Below are 20400 nucleotides of genomic sequence, written 5' to 3'. Positions count from 1 at the left end.
TATTTGAAAGAGTTAACAGAGAGAGAGAGGGAAAGAGAGATCTTCCATCTGGTTCACTCCCCAAATGGCCATAATGGCTGGAGCTGAGCTTATCCTAAGCCAAGAACCAGGAGCTTCTTCCTGGTCTCCCACATGGATGCAGGGTCCCAAACACTTGGACCATCTTCTGCTGCTTTCCCAAGAACATTAGCAGGGAGCTGGACTGGAAGTAGAGCATCCGGGACTCAAACTGGCACCCATAGGGGATGCCAGCACCGCAGGCAGTGTCGCCTGTTTTTCCCTTTACAATTCACCCTTAATAATGGCTTACTAAAACCTGTAATAAGATGACAGGAATTCATGTGACGTTTCTGTCTTAGTGATTTACAAGTTGGCCTGTTATAATCTCAGGAAGGTTAAATTAACAGATGAAACTTCTTCTGCAGGTGATTTTAATGTGAAAGAAATATTAGCAGATGGAAGAATAGAAATTATGATTAGCTAAAGTTGCTTCTATATATGTTTTTTTAATCTGTAAGTTTACATGACTGTAGGCAGATATCTGCAGAGTCTTTTACATGTGATTCTCTTACTTTTGAATACTTTTGAATGTCCATATTTCCACAATATGCATTTGAAACTTGAAGTCACATTTTTTTAGTGCAGAATAGCTGTTAGTCAAAATGCATTTTATATATGTAGTGGTTCTGTTCATAGATCGAAGAGGTATAGTGTGTGCATTTCAATGTCAGTTCTTTTTCATTCAGGTTTTGTATGACATGTTAAATACTACTTTGCCTCTTGATACCCCAGTTGTGTTCACCTATAAAAGAGATAATAATAGCTCCTATTTCATAGATTTTTATGAGTACTAAATTATTTAAAACACAAAGTAACCACCCTGTGTTAGCAATTATTATTGTTGCTACCATTACTATTGTTAACACCTACTGTTATTACTTCTGAAATAATTGATCTCATCAACAACATATATTGAGGCTAAATATGTATGAGGCACTGCACTAAGGATCTAGTAGTGAATAAAACAGTTTCCATCTTTATATAACTTACAGATTGGTAGGAAGCCAGATATTGAACAAATAAATGCGATATAGGTTTTTTTGGCCTGTGGTTGCATAAATAGACTGACATACTCTTGCTGGCTGGTGAAGGGCCAATGAGAGCTTTTGATAAACTGATGTTTCAGTTCAGATGGAAAGATATTTATCTAAATGGTAGAACCATATACTAAACTGAGGCATCAGAAATAAATTTACACATGGGTTTCCTCTAAACTTGTACATGTAATAAATTGGATTAATTTTTATGTTTGTTCATGATGCTGTTAACTGTGTTCTCTGGATTTCTTTGCAGTTTGGATTTGAAATTAGTTTTCCTGAATTTTGTTTGAAGGGAGTTACACCGAAGAACTTTAGTGCATATAATTTAAATACTTTCCTTTTTGCCAAAAAGATGACATCAAGGGACAAAAATATTTTGCCAAAGGTAATTGTGGTTTTTTTTTTTTTTTTTTTTTTTTTTTTTTTGCAGTTATCCATTTGTATCTTTTTGTTCCTATAAAATACATTTGAGTCTTGGGTTAATATTACTAATGTACATGCTTAAGTTTACTAGCATACATTTTATTAAAATCAATATTAAGCGGTGGTGAACCTGTTTTAGAGTTAGAAAAAAAAGTAATGCCAATTTTCCAGCAATATAAGCCTGAAACTACCTTTGGTTTGAACTTTACTCTGTGATCTTTCTAAGACTCCGTTTGGAGAGAATATGTTAGAGCAGGAAGAGGATAGGCATTGATAGAAGGTAGACCTGGATTTGAAACCTGACTGTCACAAATAAAGTATTGGGTATAACTTAATTCTGAAATGTGGGTAATAATAACACTTCTCTCTTACAAAGTTAATTAGTTTAGATGACATGAAGAAATGATTATCTGAGATAGTACCTGACATACACTTAAGAATTACATGTGTTCATCCCTTATCATATATTTATTATTAAAATACAAGTAATTAGAAAATATAATAACTGCGGGGCTGGCTCTGTGGTGCAGCAGGTTAACACCCTGGCCTGAAGCGCCAGCATCCCATATGGGTGCTGGTTCTAGTCCCGGCTGCTCCTCTTGCAATCCAGGTCTCTGCTATGACCTGGGAAAGCAGTGGAAGATGGCCCAAGTCCTTGGGCCCCTGTACCTGCGTGGGAGACCCGAAAAAAGCTCCTGGCTTTGGATGGAAGACCTTTCTTTCTCTGTCTATACCTTTCTCTGTAACTCTTTCAAATAAAAAATAAAATAAATCTTTAAAAAAATATAATAATAACTAGGAAAAGGGTCAGTTAGCTTTTTTAAAAAAAAGAAACATTAGGAATATAACAGATTTATATATGGCAGCACTTTAAAACTAAATTTTTTTTTATTTACAAAAAGGGAACAAATTTCATGTATTTTATACATAGAGTTTTAAGAGCATAATGATACTTCCCATTGTACCTTCCCAATATAGTGATTATGAAGTTACAAAGGTGTCAAATTGATGGCTAATGTTTCTGATCAAAGTGTGTTACAAATAAGGGCATAATTCCTGATGTAAACTGATTTCCTAGTGTTTAGAATTTTTCTACTTTAACATACTGTGTGCATCTTTCACAATAATATTAAATTATTTTCTAAAATTAGTCATGTGATTGATGACCTCAACTTCTCTTTCTTGATAATATACTATTCCTGTATGAATGTTTTTTTCTACCGTTGAAGAGAATGTCAGGGTACAACATCTTCAATAAATATAAGGTTTTCTCTCTCCTTCTCTATAATACACACATAATATATGCTAATTTATATGTATACACACACATAAGTATTTCAGAAAGTTTGTGGAAAATGGAATTGAAAGATTATTTTGATGCAAAAATTCTTGAAATTTTTTTTAAGAATTTATTCATCTGAGGCAGAACCGCAGAGAAAGAGGGGCTAGGAAAGAAAGAGAAAGGCCTTCTACCCACTGGTTCACTCCCTAAATGGCCACAGTGGCCAGAGCTGGGCCAATCTGAAGCCAGGAGCCAGGAGCTTGTTACTGGTCTCCCACACAGATGCAGGGACCCAGGCACTTGGACCATCCTCCACTGCTTTCCCAGGCCACAAGCAGAGAGCTGGATCGGAAGAGGAGTATTTGGGACATGAACCAGTGCCCATATGGCTTGCTTGTGCCATAGGCAGGGGCTCAGCCCACTAGGCCACAGCGCCGGCCCTAGCATAGGGTTTTTTAGTAAACATTTTCCAGGGCTGGAGTTGTGATGCAGGGAGTTAAGCCACTGACTGCCATGCCAGTATCCCATTTGGGCACTGGTTTGAGTCCTAGCTGCTGCTCCACTTCCTTTCCAGCTCCATGCTAATGCTCCTGGAAAAGCAGCAGATGACTGAGGTGTGTGGGCCCCTGCTACCCACGTGGGAACCTGAGTGAAACTGACTTTGGCCCCGTCTAGCCTCAGACATTGTCGCCATTTGCAAAGTGAACCAGCAATGGAAGGGCTAGCTTGCACACATGCTTGTGCGTGCTCTCTCTCTCTTCCCCCCCTTCCCTTTTCTCTCTTCCTGTTTACCTCTGTCTCAGTAACTCTGCCATTCAAATAAGTAAATCTTTTAAAAAAGCATGCATTTCCATGAACTTTTTCAAGACCCCTTGTACATAATCTATACACATGTTCATAATTGTATATGGTAGAATTACACAGCTTTCTTCAAGTTATATAGTTTCATCAAGGTGTATTCTCTTTTCTTGGCCTCACATATGAAATACTGCAGCTCCAGCTATTGAAGTGATTGTTCTAGCTCACTGTAATTTTATTTTAGACTCTACCTTAAGAAATGCTAAAATTATATTTCTCTGGAGCTTTCTGTGTTAATTGGCAACTGTTGGCTTCCCCAGAATGGTTTTTTTTTTTTTTTTTTAAGATTTATTGTATTTATTTGCAAGAGTTATAGAGAGAGGTAGAGACAGAGAAGTCTTCCATCCGCTGGTTCAGTCTCCAGATGACTGCAACAGCTAGAGCTGCACCGATCCGAAGCCAGGAGCCTCCTCCGGGTCTCCCACTTGGGTGTAGGGGCCCAAGGATTTGGGCCGTCCTCCACTGCTTTCCCTGGCCATAGCAGAGAGCTGGATCGGAAGAGGAGCAGCCGGGACTGGAACCAGCGCCCATATAGGATGCTGGCGCTTCAGGCAGGGCTTTAACCTGCTGTACCACAGTGATGCCCCCTCCCCCTTTTTTTTAATCTCAGCATTGCATAGAACCTAAGTTCTTCTTGGAGTGTCTTTTCTTTCTCTTTTTTAGCTCTGCACATCCCACCTGCAGAGGTATGTTACTCATTTATTCAGCACTCTTCATCTTGTGGGTTGCCTGAATAAAAACAGCACGAGTTTAGAACTCTAGTCTTCTGTTCCTTGCCTCTTTTTGTACACGTTTTCTTCTGTTAAAGCTCTTTTTGGTCACTAGGAAATATCCATCTCTCTAGTTTAAAAGGTATAATTGGAGCAGAAGAATTTCATTCTGCTGTAGCATATTAAATATCTGGCTTGTATAATATATACTATGTTAATTTTCAAGATCTGGTTTAAAATTTTGAACTATTAATCACTAATTTTGTAATTTTCATCTTATTCATCATTTTTAAAGTATTGTAATTTTAATTTTAAATTTTATAATTTTAGTTTTTAAAGTATTTTAATTTCTTTCCCAGGTTTTCATTTTATTCATTTTTAAAGTATTATAATTTAAATTTTAAATTTTATAATTTTAGTTTTTATAGTATTTTAATTTTTTTCCCAGGTTTTCCATTATTATGGCCCTGCTTTAGAATTTGTACAGATGATAAAATTATCGGATCTACCTTCCTGCTATTTATCAGACATTGAATTTGAGTTGTATCCTTTATTTACATATTCATTTAGATCATATTTTCTGTATCAGATATTACGGTCTCATATTGACAGGTAAATCTATTATAAGTGTGCATTCATTTTTACTTCACTGTATACATTGTTGTCCAACTATGCTGCCAGACTTTTTGTTGTTGAAGCTGCTAGAAAAGAAACTTCTCTCTCTTTCCATATTCTGGATCCTATACTTGTCCTGTAAGAAATCTTTCTCCCCAGGTAAGTATTTGCAGGCATTATTGTTGAACATTTGCTGTGAGTAGGGCTTTGGAAGTAATCCGAAAGTGATTGAGCTTTGGTTTTCTAATGGAGTTGTAATGTTCTCTCCCTGAGCACAGGCCAGATCTCTCTCTCACCTAGTCTAGCAATACTTAAAACTCTTATCCCTCCCACCCTCCATCCAAACAGCCCAACATGTATATTTTATGTGCTTTTATTACTTTTGCTGTTACTCTGGTTAGTGCTTCAATACTTTTTAAAAATAATCTCCCTTTTTTTGAAATCCAAGAATGCATCTTCTTGACTTTCATGTTTTTTCTCCATATAATGTTTCTGTTGAAAAATTCTGGTACTACAGTATGTCATGGTGTACTGTAGGTTCTCAGTAAATATGACTTTGTATTATATCAGCTCAAACCAGAGTACCCACTGTTGTCTTACTGTAAATTCCTTTGTCCGGAAGATATAGTATTTATGGAGGCATAGAGGAAGCTCACAAAGCTGAGAAATGTTTTCTAGCATCAATAAAGAAGTGATTTTTTTTTGGGGGGGGGGGGGAACTTTGGTAAGAAATCAGTCTGTGGTACCTTTTCCAATGGACCATATCCTAAAATACCTCATATACTATGACTTGGGTTAAATTCTGTCCTAAAGAGGGTGAGGAATCATAGAAGAATTACAAACCAGGAAGTAGCTTAATCAGAAGTAAATTTTAGGGGCTGACATTATGGCATAGTGGGTAAAACTTCTGCCTGTGATGCTGGCTTCACAAGCGGGTGCCAGTTTGTGTCCTGGCTGCTCTACTTCTGATCCAGCTCTCTGTTAATGGCCTGGGAAAAGCAGCAGAAGATGGTACAAGTACTTGAGTCCCCACTCCCACATGGGAGGCCCACATGAAGGTCCTGGCTCCTGGTTTAGACTTGGCCCAGCTCTGGCCATTGTGACCATCTAGGGAGTGAGCCAGCAAATGAAAGATCTCTCTTTTTGTGTGTCTCCCTCTCTGTGACTCTGACTTTCAAAATAAATAAATATTTTTTAAAAAATAAATTTTAGATTATACTGGTAAGGTTTTGAAAAACTTAAGAGCTTGAACATAAGAAGTGGCACATGGACTGGAGATCCTAGAAAAATTCAGAACTTGTTAACAACTTAAAAGTAATAGCACATCATGACCTGTTAGATTTAGGGAAAGTGAGGAGTCCCAATGGAGGGTAGGATGGTTCCCTGTGTTGATACTGGTGCCACAAATGAAGAGAACATGAGAAGAGGAGATTTCATAAATAAAGAGGAGTTCAAGTTTGGGTAATTTGAGTATTAATAATCACTGAGTGGCTTTGAAATTTTTTTCCAAATAAAGTTATTTATATTTACAAATTTTGAAATTCTTGCTTACCAACAGTTTATTAATTCCCATAGTTAAGCTTTTTTTTAAAAGATTTATTTATTTATTTATTTGAAAGAGTTGCACACAGAGAGAAGGAGAGACAGAGAGAGAGGTCTTCTATGAACACTGGTTCACTTCCCAGTCGGCCGCAAGGGCCAGAGTTGCACTGATCCTAAGCCAGGAGGCAGGAGCTTCTTCTGGGTCTCCCACGCAGGAGCCCAAGGTAAAGGAGCCCAAGGACTTGGACCATCTTCCACTGATTTCCCAGGCCATAGCACAGAGCTGGATCAGAAGTGGAGCAGCCTGGACTAGAACCAGTGCCCATATGGGATGCCGGCAATGCAGGCAGCAGCTTTACCTGCTATGCCACAGCGCTGATCCCAGTTAAACTTTTTAGTAAGTGCATTTAAACAACCTGTGGAAGAATTAAAATGATAAAATTTGTTTTATGGAGTACAAGTATTGCAGTTCCTACTTCCTGATTTCCTTAACTCCTTAGTACAGAGGATTGACAGAAAACAGTACCAGACAGAATTCTATGTTGCTGTTGGAGCAGATTTCTTCTCTGTGTGGCAAGGTATAGTTGCTTTTGCATTTCATATTTGGTTTTTATAGTTAACATTTTTGGATGTGTAAGAAAAAGGATGTAACTTGTTAACAGTTTTTACATGATGACTTTGTTCCTTTAATGTACTAAATCATGATTTTGGTCCTAATTTGTATTAACACATTTCAAATTTTTAATGCACAAAATACTTATTGGCAGTATTTATATCATATTTGCTTATGGTTTCTATAACAGACTATTATCAAACCTGTAAAAAGAAAATGATTATTATAATTATTGGACTTCCCATGATGCTATACTAAAATCTTGTTTATAATTCCCTTAGAAAATTGATATAATGAAGGAAATATGATTTGATCTTAAGATGCTCAACTAATGGTCACTCAAAATTCTGGCTTTCAGAATTATTTTCCCATAAATTTGATAGTTTTTTTAGTAGTATGCTAAAATATTTGATGAAATGGCCTTTGATTGAGTAGCTTAAATTATAGTACTACGTTAACCCGGTTTGCATGCTGAAGAAAACCCAATATGCAAAGTTGTGAAGTTTGCTTTTTTTTTTTAAAAAAAGATTTATTTATTTATTTGAAAAAGTTAAACAGAGAAATGAGAGTCAGAGGGATGTTTTCCATCCACTGGTTCACTCCCCGACTGGCTGCAACAGCTAGAGCTGCCTCAATCCGAAGCCAGGAGCATCTTCTGGGTCTCCCAAATGGGTGCAGGGGCCCAAGGCCTTGGGCCATCTGCTGCTGCCTTCCCAGACCATAGCAGAGAGCTGGATTGGAAGTGGAGCAGCCGGGTTTCAAACCAGCACCCATAAAGGATGCTGGCATTGCATGCAGTGGCTTAACCTCCTGCACCACAGCGCCAGCCCCACGAAGTTTATTTTTAATTATCTAACATATATCCTGTGTGCTAGGCAGTGCACTAGTGTTGGGTACCCATTAATGAATTGTACAGATGAAACCTCTATCCTCATAAAACTTTAAGATTTTTGTGTGAAAATAGAGAATAAGTCTCTGTAGGTATGATACAAGCTATGAAGAAAATAGGCTGTGAATAAGTGAGGAAAATGTACTTTAAATAGAGAAAACGAGATTAAACTTGTCCATTTCTACAGCATTATGTGTGTAGAAGTCTTGTGAGGAGATGCAATTAACAAATATGTACTAAGAATAAAAAAAACTTTCTATTTTCACTGAAATAGCTACGTAGTTTTCTGTATAACAGTGTCTAGTCACTTTTTGAAGCCCTTATCTATCATTCATTATTATCTTTAACATTTATTTGGGAGAGAGAGTTACATCCCCTAGTTCACTCCCCAAATACCTTAATAGTCAGGGATGGGCTAGGATAAAGCTAGGAACCAGGAACTTAATGCAGGTCTGCTGTGTGGGTTGCAGGGACTCAAGTGCTTCAGCTGTCACCTGCTGCCATTTGGGCTGTACATCGGCAAGAAGCTGCCTTGGGAATAGAACTGGGACTTGAATGTGAGCACTCCAGTATAGGATTTGGGCATCTCAGGTGGCATCTTAACCAGTACGTCGCGTGGTTGCCTCTACCATTTTATTAACCATCTCACTTATATTGTCAAATAAGTGAGGGAGGAAATACGGTATTGTAGAAAACCCTAAAGAGAAGAGCAAGTGCTGGGACCAGCTGGGGCCGTGGCGTAGTAGGTTAAGCCTCTGCCTGCAGCACCAACATCCCATATGGGTGCATCCATGTGGGAAACCTGAAAGAAGCTCCTGGATCCTATTTGAATCGGCCCTTCTCTGGGCGTTGAGGGCCATTTGAGGAGTGAACCAGCAGATGGAAGACCCTTATCTCTCTCCCTCTATAAATCTACCTCTCAAGTAAAATAAATAAATCTTTTTTTAAAAGAGCATTTGATTTAGAAAACTTGGGTTTAGAACCCTGGTTCTGCCACTCACTGAATTACAGCTTTATTACTGAAATAATAAACCTTGTGTTACCTCTTTCAGAGTTGTAATGAAAACCAAATTGGAATATGAGGAATCTTCAAAATTTTTTGCACCAAAATAAACTTTTACTTTCCTTTTCCATTAACTTTTTAAAATACCCTTGTATTTTTTAAGCTATAACATAAGTGTTTCCTACTGTTTTTTATTATCTTTGAAGTTCATATGGCTTAAATGATTAATACACATATGAGTTTCTTGAAAAGCATGGAGCACTAGATATTTAAAAATGGGATAAGATTTGTAAACATTTTGTGGAGAAATTTATGCAAATTGTATAGAGAATATTATAAATCAAAATCTGATATTTAGGAGTGGGCCTTTGGTGTAGAGGTTAAGGTGCTGCTTGGAACACCCCTATCTCATTTCTGTGTGCTGGGGTTCAAGTCCTAGTTCTGTCAATTCTGGCTTCTTGCTGATGCACACTTTGAGAGATGGCAGATAAAAGTTCAACTAGTTAGGACCTTGCCGCCCAAGTAAGAGACCCAGGTTGTCCCCAGAACCTAGCCTTGGCCTGGCCCAGCCCTGACCATTGTGGGCATTCGGGGTTTGAACCAGGCTGATGGGAGCTCTCTTTATCATTCTGCCTTTCAAATAAATTTTTTTTAAAAATCAAATATATGCCTGTAATTGCATAGATTTAATTAATCCTTATGGTTATTGAATATTGGCAACACTAATTCTAAAGCAAGCTAAACTATTGATATTTAATAATACCACATTTTCAATTGTTGTGTTTTGGATTTGTTGTGCTGGGTGGTCATTGTGTTGATGGGCCAGGAGGTTTAAAACTCAGATTTAAGTTCCTGTATTTGGCGTTTAAATTCTAGAAAGAATGATAGTCTTTAACGAATCATCCTCAGGTCTCTTAGAGGTTTTCTAATGATTAGTGTGGTGGGAACAAGTTAACAGGATCCAAATTAATTATGAATGAATAGATACAGTTGAGAAGTGTATTTTGTAGAGAATTATAGTTTGAGATTTAGAACTATTTTCATACTTGTAACACATGTTTAATCAAAATTAAGTTCTCTCAAAAGTGTGGCCACTTCGTCAGCTACTGGGTCATGACATGTTTCTATCAGGCTGTCAATTAGGCATTGAACTGCTTGTAGCATTCCTGACATGTTGAGAAAGCTGTGACTGGGACCTGACATCATGGCCACGCTCACATTATAGCTGTGTGGACCTCTGGACATGTTTTTTTTTTTTTTTTTCCTCAAAGCAAAAGTAATCCTCCTTTATTCTTTTTTTTTTTTTTTAACTTTTATTTAGTGAATATAAATTTCCAGTGTACGGCTTATGGATTACAATGGCTTCCCCCTCCCATAACTTCCCTCCCACCCGCAACCCTCCCCTCTCCCGCTCCCTCTCCCCTTCCATTCACATCAAGATTCATTTTCAATTCTCTTTATATACAGAAGATCAATTTAGTATAAAGATTTCAACAGTTTGCACCCACATAGAAACACAAAGTGAAACATACTGTGAGTACTAGTTATAGCATTAAATCACAATGGACAGCACATTAAGGACAGAGATCCCACATGAGGAGCAAGTGCACAGTGGCTCCTGTGTTGACCCAACAAATTGACACTCTAGTTTATGGCGCCAGTAACCACCCTAGGCTGTTGTCATGAGTTGCCAAGGCTATGGAAGCCTTCAAGTTTGCCGACTCTGATCATATTTAGACAAGGTCATAAAAGACAGAGTGAGGATAGTAACCAATGATCCTAAGAGTGGCATTTACCAGGTTTGGACCATTATACAGCATTAAGTGGGGAAGAGGACCATCAATACACACAGGTTGGGAGTAGAGCCATTGGTGGTAGAGTAGAGGTTATGATTACAAAGGAATGAGGCCCAAGTACGCTAGACAGGGTCTAGAACAAAGGACAGAGTCATTATTAGATGTGCTAAGAAAGGTGCTGTCTAAGCTACAATTAAGTTTTCTGATTGAGAGGCAGATAGAACCTGACAGAAGGGGCTTGATAATAATCTGGTGGGCTTTAGGCCTTGTGAGTTAAGAGGCCCAGACCTATCTATCTCTTCACATGGGGTATATCCTAAGGGAGGTGTGAACCTCCTAGGGGAAGGCACTCTGTTGACTTTCATTACTTGGCTGGCCTGGGAGGAGAGCTGGCCAGGTAAAGGCAGGTGGCATCTCTAACAAGAAATTTACAGTTCTGCCTGCAATGTTGCTGACCCTACTTGACCATCCCCTCAGCTGCAGTGGTCACTTTGGAAGTTGGGCTGAGTGAAGGGCTTTTCAGCTTAGAGCCAATAAGATCTGTGGCTCTGACCTGGGCATCCTTCGACTCCAGGGCAGGTCCATTTCCAGTGATCCAACTCTTGGCAGAGCTGCCAGGGCTCTTCACAAGCTGACTTCTGCTGAAGCCCAGGCTTACCACTTTGAAAGCCACTGCAGTGGACTGGCCTGTTGGGTCTCCTTGAGGGCAGATCACTGTACAGATCAGCCATTAATAGGCCTGCCACCCATTGCTTCTGATGCCTAGCTTTCTTTTCCTCCTGGTTTGTGTTAAAGCAGACCAGAGGATGCAAGTCAAGGGAGTGCCCAAGTCCCATCTCTAATCTTCGGTGGCCTGAACTACAAGTCTATAGTCACAGGCATGTTCTGTAGTAGTTTTTCTAAGGTAGACAATGCCCATGAGGAAAATTATATTCTCACTTTAAAACTTTCTTTCCCTTTGGTCTGAAAGGGAGGTTTTTTCTACTTACTGTATACTTCGCTGATGGCGAAGTGAATCTAGCTATGAGATTATTATTTAAGTTCTTATTTTGGCTATGCTATTACAGAAAAATGTTAGCGATCTCTTTTATAAGGTCTAAAGATTAAATTGTGCATCCTACAGATTCCTTCATAATAGTTAGTTTCCTACCTTGAAGAGAATAGAGAAATGAAAGAACAAGTTGGGCTTAGAATAGAGAAATGAGGGGGCAAGTCCTAGATCGCTTGCTGACAATAGCAATATCACATGAGTACTTAGCAAACCATTTCAACCATTAGATAACAACTTAGGAAAACATTTACTAGAAGGTCCAATGCCTTCTATAAATTTTAAGAATCATGTATTTGAAAACACCTCTTAAATATCTAACATGGTGTAGTTTGTTTAACCAGTAAACTTAAGCACAACCATCTATAATGTTTTTCGTTTCTTTCTACCAACAAGTTTAAAACATATGATACACAGATTCAGGTCACACAAATTAAAATGTATCTTTGATTGAATTTAGCATCTTAAATTTATGGACAATCTTATCTATAAGCCATTTAAAATAAAACTCTTAATAAAATTTCCCCATGTGGACATACAATATGTACACACATATAACATAGCATAATAGACCAATATAGCAATTTTAATAATAGCTTTTAAAATCGTTAACTCTTTTTGTAGATTGCCAATTGATTTGAATTGCTTTTTGTTTTTAGTAACCTCAGTTAACCATACTTTCTCTCAGTTGGTACTGTTAATACATTATTGGCTTCATCTGTTTACAGAGCCATCCCAAAGTACTGAATACAATAAAAGTGGCTGGAAAAAGTCCATAGGAACCTATAGGATGACAGCTAAACACAGAACCAACAACGCTTTAGTTTTATGAGCAGCACATCATATATAACTATGGATGACAAAAGACTTTAAGTCGCCATGTTTAAAATTATAAACTCATCAACCAACAAGAGGCACTTGCTTACTTCACAGTATTTTTGAAAGCACCTGTAGGATTTTACAAGTATTTAACCCTTTAGGCCTCTGGGGCTTTCTCATTAAAATAACTATCATGTCTAGTAACACAAGATCATTAGACTTTTTAATTCTCAAACATTTGTATTAATAGCATTTTCCATTATAGAAACTTAAAGTTTGGTACCACATCACATCTTGACAGTACTTCTAATATAATCCAAATAGCCTGATTAGTTGGTGTGTCTATAAGATGAGAGACATAGGTCCTTCGATTTTTTCAGTTGGGCCCAAACTGGAAAAACCAAAGTCCAGGATTTACTGGAAATTTTAGAGTCCAGATTGTTTGAAACTTTGATTTTTTGAATGCCTGTCGAGAATGCCAAGAAGGCTCAAAATCCAAAATATCTGGTTGAAATAAGATTCCTTAAAATCATGACATAACATAGACCAAATTTGATTATTGTTACAAGGTGATTATTCAAGTCTTTGAAAATAAGCACATAGTTAAATAACCCATAGCTCTTAATAAAAATTCAGCTGTTTTTGAACAATTAGAATTTAACAGACATCAAGAGAACATAATAGATTACTTTAACACATTGCTTTAACAGAGCATCAGAGTTTAATTCTATGTCAAAGAGAAATTGAGCTTCCTGTGATCTTTTGCTGTGAGGTTTCCTTCCTTTACCTTCTTTCATATTGGTGACCGTGTTTCTGTGTTTCTTTAAGCATCTTTTACAGGGCAGGATGAGTGGCAACAAATTCTTTCAGTTTCTGTTTGCTATGAAAAGTCTTAATTTCACCTTCATTCACAAATGAGAGCTTTGCAGGATATAATATTCTGGGCTGGCAGTTTTTCTCTCTTAGTACCTGGGCTATGTCTCGCCATTCCCTTCTAGCTTGTAGGGTTTCTGATGAGAAGTCTGCTGTGAGTCTAATTGGAGATCCTCTGAGAGTAATCTGACGTTTCTCTCTTGCACCTTTTAGGATCTTTTCTTTATGTTTCACTGTGGTGAGTTTGATTACAACGTGTCGTGGTGAGGATCTCTTTTGGTCATGTTTATTAGGGGTTCTATAAGCTTCCTGTACTAAGATGCCTCTGTCCTTCTCCAAACCTGGGAAATTTTCTGCTAGTATCTCACTGAAAATGCCTTCTAATCCTTTCTTCCTCTCCATGCCTTCAGGAACTCCTAGAACCCGAATGTTACGTTTTTTAATAGTATCCTGTAGATTCCCAACAATATTTTTTAGATTTCTAATTTCTTCTTCTTTTCTTTGGTTTGCCTGTTTCCTTTCCTGTTCTCTGTCTTCTGATATTCTCTCTTCTGCTTCACCCATTCTGTTTTTAAGGCTCTCTAATGTGTTTGTCATTTGATCTATTGAATTCTTCATTTCATTATGATTTCTCGTCACTATCACAGTTTCTTGTTCTACGAGTTGTTTCATTTCATTTTGATTCCTGCTTAATATTTCATTTTCACGAGAGAGATTTTCTATCTTGTCCATTAAGGATTTCTGTAGTTCAAGAATTTGTTTTTGAGAACTTCTTAATGTTCTTATCAATTTTTTGAGATCTACTTCTTGCATTTCTTCTATCTCATCATCTTCATAATCTTGCATTGGGGTGTCTTTTTCATTTGGGGGCATCATAGTGTCTTCCTTGTTCTTGTTACCTCGTTTTTTGCGTTTGTTGTTTGGCATGTTGGAGATATTTGGTTTCTTCACTGTGGTGTTTTTTCTTGTTACACTATGGCTCTATATTAAGTGGACTGTCTGCTTTCGGTGGAGCCTTAGAGGCTTGAGATGAGTGTGGACTGAGAGCTGTGTTTGGTTCCTCAGGGTTGAGGGTGTGTCAAAGATGACACTCCCAGGTTAGGTGTTTATAAATCTCTCTCTTTTTCTTTTTTTTTTTTTTTTTTTTGATTCAAAAGGGAAGTAATTCCGCACAGCTGAACGTAATTGGAGGTAGTTAGCAGGCGAATGATATACCTACAGGAGCCAGAGATCAGAAGCTCTTTCCCAAGGACCACACAGGGAATCTCTGCTGCCCTCAGTGTGGGCTCCAATTCTCCTGCAGTCTCCCACTGGGTTGCCAAGTTAGATGCTCACCTCCTGTTATTTCACCCCTCCCCCCAGAGTCAGGTTTTTCTGCTAGGCTCAGGGCTGGTGCAGACCTGATGTCGCCCTGCTTATGAAGTATGTCCAAAATGGCACCTGCTCTTTGTCTTGCTCGCCTTTGAGGGGTGAGCGGAGAGAGAGAAACTCGTGTCCGTATCGGTCACTTTTTTTTTTTTTTTTTTTCCTCTCTCTCTTCTAGTTAGCCTGGTGAATTTTTCCCCACGGAGTTTCAAGCCTCGTTCCCTCTAGTCTCCTCTTTCCACTTGCCCGCTGGTGTCTCAGGCTATTGAGGTTCGGCTCACCTCGCGTTCCCGCGCTGGTGTGTTGATTCTGCCGCTGGTGTCCCGAACTTGGGCTCCCACGCTCTCCACGCAGGTCCCCTGTGAATCACTAGTTCCAGAAGAGTTTCCTCTGCTGTTTCTTCCCCTACTCTTCCTTGTCCCTGCAGTATCTCCACTTTTACTAAACTGTGTCTTGCCGAACTATAAATGTGCTCCCTTCCTATTCCACCATCTTGCCGCTCTCCTGGACATATGGTCTTGACATGCGTTTGGAGCTATGAAGTCTTACTTACTCAAGAGAGAAGAACTGGGATTTAAGGTTTAGAAAATTAGATATATCTTTTACATTTAATGATTTTCTGTTGCTAAATATTTTTATTTTTAATGTCTAGTACTTGACTATATAAAATAGATTTGACTTATGGCTATTCTAATAAGCATATTTATTATCTTCCTTACTTTGTTCCTAAAATTTTTATCTAATTATAAGTGCACAAGTAAAAATGAATAGCAACATAATTAGCACATTAAAATATTAATTATCTGAGTATCTCATAGCTCATACAACAAATCCATCTACAAAGGAAAGATAAAAATAATTTTGCATTTGTTTTAAGATCTTTGGTAAGTCCCTTGCTGCCTAGATATCTCCAAAAATTTTTCAAGAAAAAGTGTGCTGTTTACTAGAGTGTGCTGATTGATGCAGCTATATCTCTAAAATTAACAAATAGAGCTTTCAGAATTGCAGTTTTAATTTAGCCTTTAATTAAGTTGAGAATTTACCTAAATATATTATGATGGGGTTTTTTTTGAACAAATGCTTAATAAGCATCTGTATGCCCAGCCCTGGGAAGATAAAAAATGAATGAGTTTGCACATAAGTCAGAAGCTTCTGTTTTCTAGAATATAGTTCTTTATCTTTTCTGCATTCTCTGAGGTTCTTACCTGTTAGCATTAAATCTCTGATTTCTAGGAATAAATGCTTCTAAACTACTTTCATATGTATCCTAATCTTGAAACCAGGACAATAATCCTGTGCATTGATTCTGATGACTGAATATGACAAAATCTTTTGGTGCTAGAATCCCAGCTTTTCTCATTGTTTTGAATATTTGCAAAGAAATTACACCCACAACCTGAATTTAAAGCTAATACTATGAATAGTAAGGTTTTCAGAGATGTGTACCTTAGAAAAGGGAAGCCTAAAGCTTTGGATGCTTGTCTCTGCTTTTGTTTGTCTGCTGTTTGGCTTTCTTATTTTTTATCTTCTTTGCTGGAGAGTGATAGTTTTTTACAGTGGGATTGTTGGGAGAGATCACTAGTAAATTCTTGTTACATAGGTGAAATGGGACTGAAAAATTATCACATGACACAATTTAAGAATTTCAGTATGAAGTCAATAAAAGCATGTTCTGTTTTATCCAGGTGGGTGCTCTGTTTATATTGCCATGTACTGTTAGTAACATACTTATTCCACCTCCCAACCAACTCAGTTCAAGGAAGTGGAAAGAATACGTAGCTAAAAAACCCAAGACCATCAGTGGTAAGTAGATCTTTAAATTATTTGAATGATGCTGCATAGATAAAGTATCAAATTTGAAATGGAGATAACATTTCTTTTTAGAAAATAATACTTCTTCTTGTTAACTAATTTTTTAAAAGATTTATTTATTTATTTATTTGAAAGAGTTACACAGAAAGAGGAGAGGCAGAGAGAGAGAGAAGTCTTCCATCTGGTGGTTCACTCCCCAGTTGGCCGCAATGGCCGGAGCTGCACCAATCCGAAGCCAGGAGCCTTTTTGGGTCTCCCATGTGGGTGCAGGGGCCCAAGGACTTGGGCCATTATCTCCTGCTTTCCCAGGCCATAGCAGAGAGCTAGATGGGAAGTGGAGCAGCCGGGTCTCGAACCGGCGCCCATATGGGATGCTGGTGCTTCAGGCCAGGGCATTAACCCACTGCACCACAGCACCGGCCCCTGTTAACTATCTTTAACAACCATTTAAAAAAAAAAAAAATCAGTGTTGTGAAGGCAGGACTTTTAAAAATTAATTATTTATTTATTTGAGAGAGTTACAGAGAGAGAGAAAGACGGAGAAAGAGATCTTCCATTTGCTAGTTTAATTCTCAGATGGCTGCAATGGCTGGGGATGGGCTAGGCTGAAGCCAAGAGCTTTATCCCTGTCTTTCACATGCATGGTGGGGGCCCAATCATTTGGGCTATCCACTGCTTTTCAGGTGATTAGCTGGGGACTGAATCAGAAGTGAACAGCCAGGACAGGAACCTGCGCCCACGTGGGATGCCAGTGTTGCAGGCTGCAGCTTTTCCCATTGTACCATTATGCCAGCCCCAAGGCAGAACTTTTGGTTAGAGAGGTAATTGTTTTGAACGTGGGTTTCTTAGAGATAGTCCACGAATAAAATTGATGAAAATTAGTGGCTTATTTATTACATGGTGATTATAGCCTATGATTACAAGTTCTGAAGAAATCAGTAGAGTTTATTTAATGGCTTAACTTTTGTATAAAATGTTCTGAATACTTTAAAAATATCAATTCATTTATTTTTTTATGATGACCCATAGGCTTATTTTTATCCTCATTTTACAAATGAGGAAACTGGGACTTGGAGAAGTAACAGAGTATTAACTGTCAACTGTGGTACCAATCCTGGCTCTCCCAGTTAATAAGACTGCAATTTCCCCAAGGATTTGAACCCAGGCTCTGTGCTCTTATACTCTGATTGCTTCTCTAATAATCTGGTATGTTCAGAGTTTCACCATAAAAATGAAATCTTAATTTCTGTTATAAAACTAGAAATTATGTAAACCCAAATTCTAATATTCATGTGGTAATTGTGGCTTGCTGCTTTCTCAAAGTCATAGAGCCGGTTACAGTATGAGTTATCATACCTTTTTGCTTCAGTTTCAGTGGTTTTTAAAAACTGAACAAGAACTTGAGCTTACAGTTAGTTTTTGTGACCCATGATGTAATTTACTAAGGACTATAATAAGATATAGTGCATGTCTACCAGTACTGTTTTAGGAGAAACCTGTAAGAATACCGCAGAGAACCCTGAAATTTGAGAAATATAGTTTTTAAATGAGTGGTTTACAGTACTATATAAGAAATAGTGGAGATACTGAATTTTATTTTAACAGATGTTGAATTTGAGATGCAGGCAAGATAACTACAGATTTAAAATTTCATGTAGTTTGAAATTTAGGTCTAGATCTCTAGAATAGAGTCAGGGCTAGTGAATTTGATCTTGAGTTTACCAGAGGCTTTGCCTACCTGTTATGTAACAAACTGCCCTAAAACTGGGTGGCTTGGGAGAGCTAACATGAGCCCATCCAGGTGGTTCTTGTGTATTTCACCAGTGGTCACCGATGTGGCTGCATTGAATTCTGTGGAGTAATTGGAGGCTGCATTCAGCTGGGATGTAGAGACAAAACTGGCCGCTTCTCTCCTTATAGCCTCTCCAGGTCTTTTTCCTTGCTGTGTGGTCTCTTCACGTGATCTCTTTAGCAAGTGCTCTAGAATTTTTATAAACACAGAAAAGTTGAAGCTGCTGAGACTTTTTAAGGTTAAGTCTAAGAACTGGCCCAATATCACTTCTGCCAGATTCTGTTATTTAACATTGTCACAAGAAGGGCTCAAAATCAAGAAGGTGTGAATACTGAGAAGCCACTACTGTAAAAACCTCCCATATGTGCATGCAGGTAATAATTAGGAATGGTTGAAATAAAAACAGTTCATGGAAAGTATGGCTATAGAAGATAGCCAAGGATGTGAAAATTCTTTGATTAAGGCAAAAGTGGGAGAAAAGTTAAAAAGTAATTTAGTGAATGGTTGTTGAAAGCCTTAGTTATAATCATTATCATGATGAAAATAAACATTTGTAATATGGAGTAAAAATATGTAATACATGAGTAATAAAGGAGAATCAGGTTGGATCCTTATACTTAAGGAGGTAGATTTGTGATCCTGCCCCTCATGGAGTTTGTAGTCAAGTGAGGAGTGTAGTTGATAGCATGAAAGTAAGGTGGAGGGCAGTTCCAGGGCATTTGACCTAATGTAGTCTTAGCCTCAGGCTAATGGGGAGGGAAAGAGGATATTAATACAGCTTGTTACACTGTAGTAGTACATGAGTAATTATAGTCTTAACACTTTCCTATTCCTCTCAAGGAATAAATGTATACCTGATGATTTGGGCAGTTGCAAAAACAAAATCAGAAATAGACTTGCTGAGTGGCAATGTTCACTGATACCATATGAGATTGTAGGATGACATTAGTCATTTCTTATATTTCTAAAACTGATATTACTGAATACTAACATCTTCTACATAAACAGTTTATTTTGGATAACCCATCTATCATTTTTTCTTTTGTAACTCTGCAATTTCAAATAGCTACTATATTGGAGGTTCTAATTTTAAGGTAATTTATTAATTTAGAATTTACTGAAGTTGGGATTTTGTGCTTGATTTTCATTGCAACTTTAAGAAAGTAGTTTATGTGGCTTAATTTCATTTTAAAAAATTATCACTTGGATTTGGAAGGTTAATATTGGTAACTTCTAATAATAAGGTGTAGATCACATGATAATCTTTGAAGCCAGATCGTTGATTACTGATTAGACCAGTTCATTAAGGGCTAATTAAACTGATGCTTTACAGTATTTTTTCAATCTTAGTAGAAACAGAATTAAATTGTACAGTTGATTATTAAATTCTGTTCTACCCATAACCCTAACTGAAGGGGGAAATTCATTACAAATCCATGTACAGAGCTCTTTTGGTAAAAATAGAGAAGCTTAATTTTTACTAAGTATAAAAGTGTTTATAACTCTTACATCTTGAATATTTCATATCTGTGTCCTAGCACCATTAATGATTGACTCTCAGCATTCTAAACAACTTGCCAGTAATGATTGACTCTCACCATTCTAAACAACTTTTCAACTCAGAGCATCCCCTAAACCATAACTTTCTCTACTTCCTACTGAATTATGCCCAAATATTCTATGTTGTTCTCCTACATATTCCATAGTCTCCAAACTAAACTTTATATTACTTCATAAAACTATTCCCTAATTTTATTCTTTTGTGACTTTGTTGTTCATTGAGTCAGTTGGTAATACCTTTCATTCACTTATTTAAATATGGAGCAGATACTGCACATCAGGCATTGTAGTTTAACATGG

The 20400-nt window shown here is 37.6% G+C and overlaps 1 protein-coding gene across 1 annotated transcript in view; it reads left to right on the top strand.

The window, feature by feature from the left end:
* MTBP (MDM2 binding protein) overlaps positions 1-20400 on the top strand; it is a 92037-nt gene that overhangs the window by 10178 nt on the left and 61459 nt on the right. Inside the window, exons 8-11 of the mRNA XM_062188049.1 lie at positions 1354-1485; positions 4822-4916; positions 7036-7108; positions 16622-16739. Of these exons, the coding sequence (XP_062044033.1) occupies positions 1354-1485; positions 4822-4916; positions 7036-7108; positions 16622-16739 (418 nt within the window). The remainder of the gene's footprint in view (positions 1-1353; positions 1486-4821; positions 4917-7035; positions 7109-16621; positions 16740-20400) is intronic.

This window comes from Lepus europaeus, chromosome 4 (genome assembly GCF_033115175.1).
Source record: "Lepus europaeus isolate LE1 chromosome 4, mLepTim1.pri, whole genome shotgun sequence".
Lineage (NCBI taxonomy): Eukaryota > Metazoa > Chordata > Mammalia > Lagomorpha > Leporidae > Lepus > Lepus europaeus.
The sequence above is the reverse complement of the archived record's forward strand: the minus strand, read 5'-3'. Positions and strand labels throughout refer to the sequence as shown.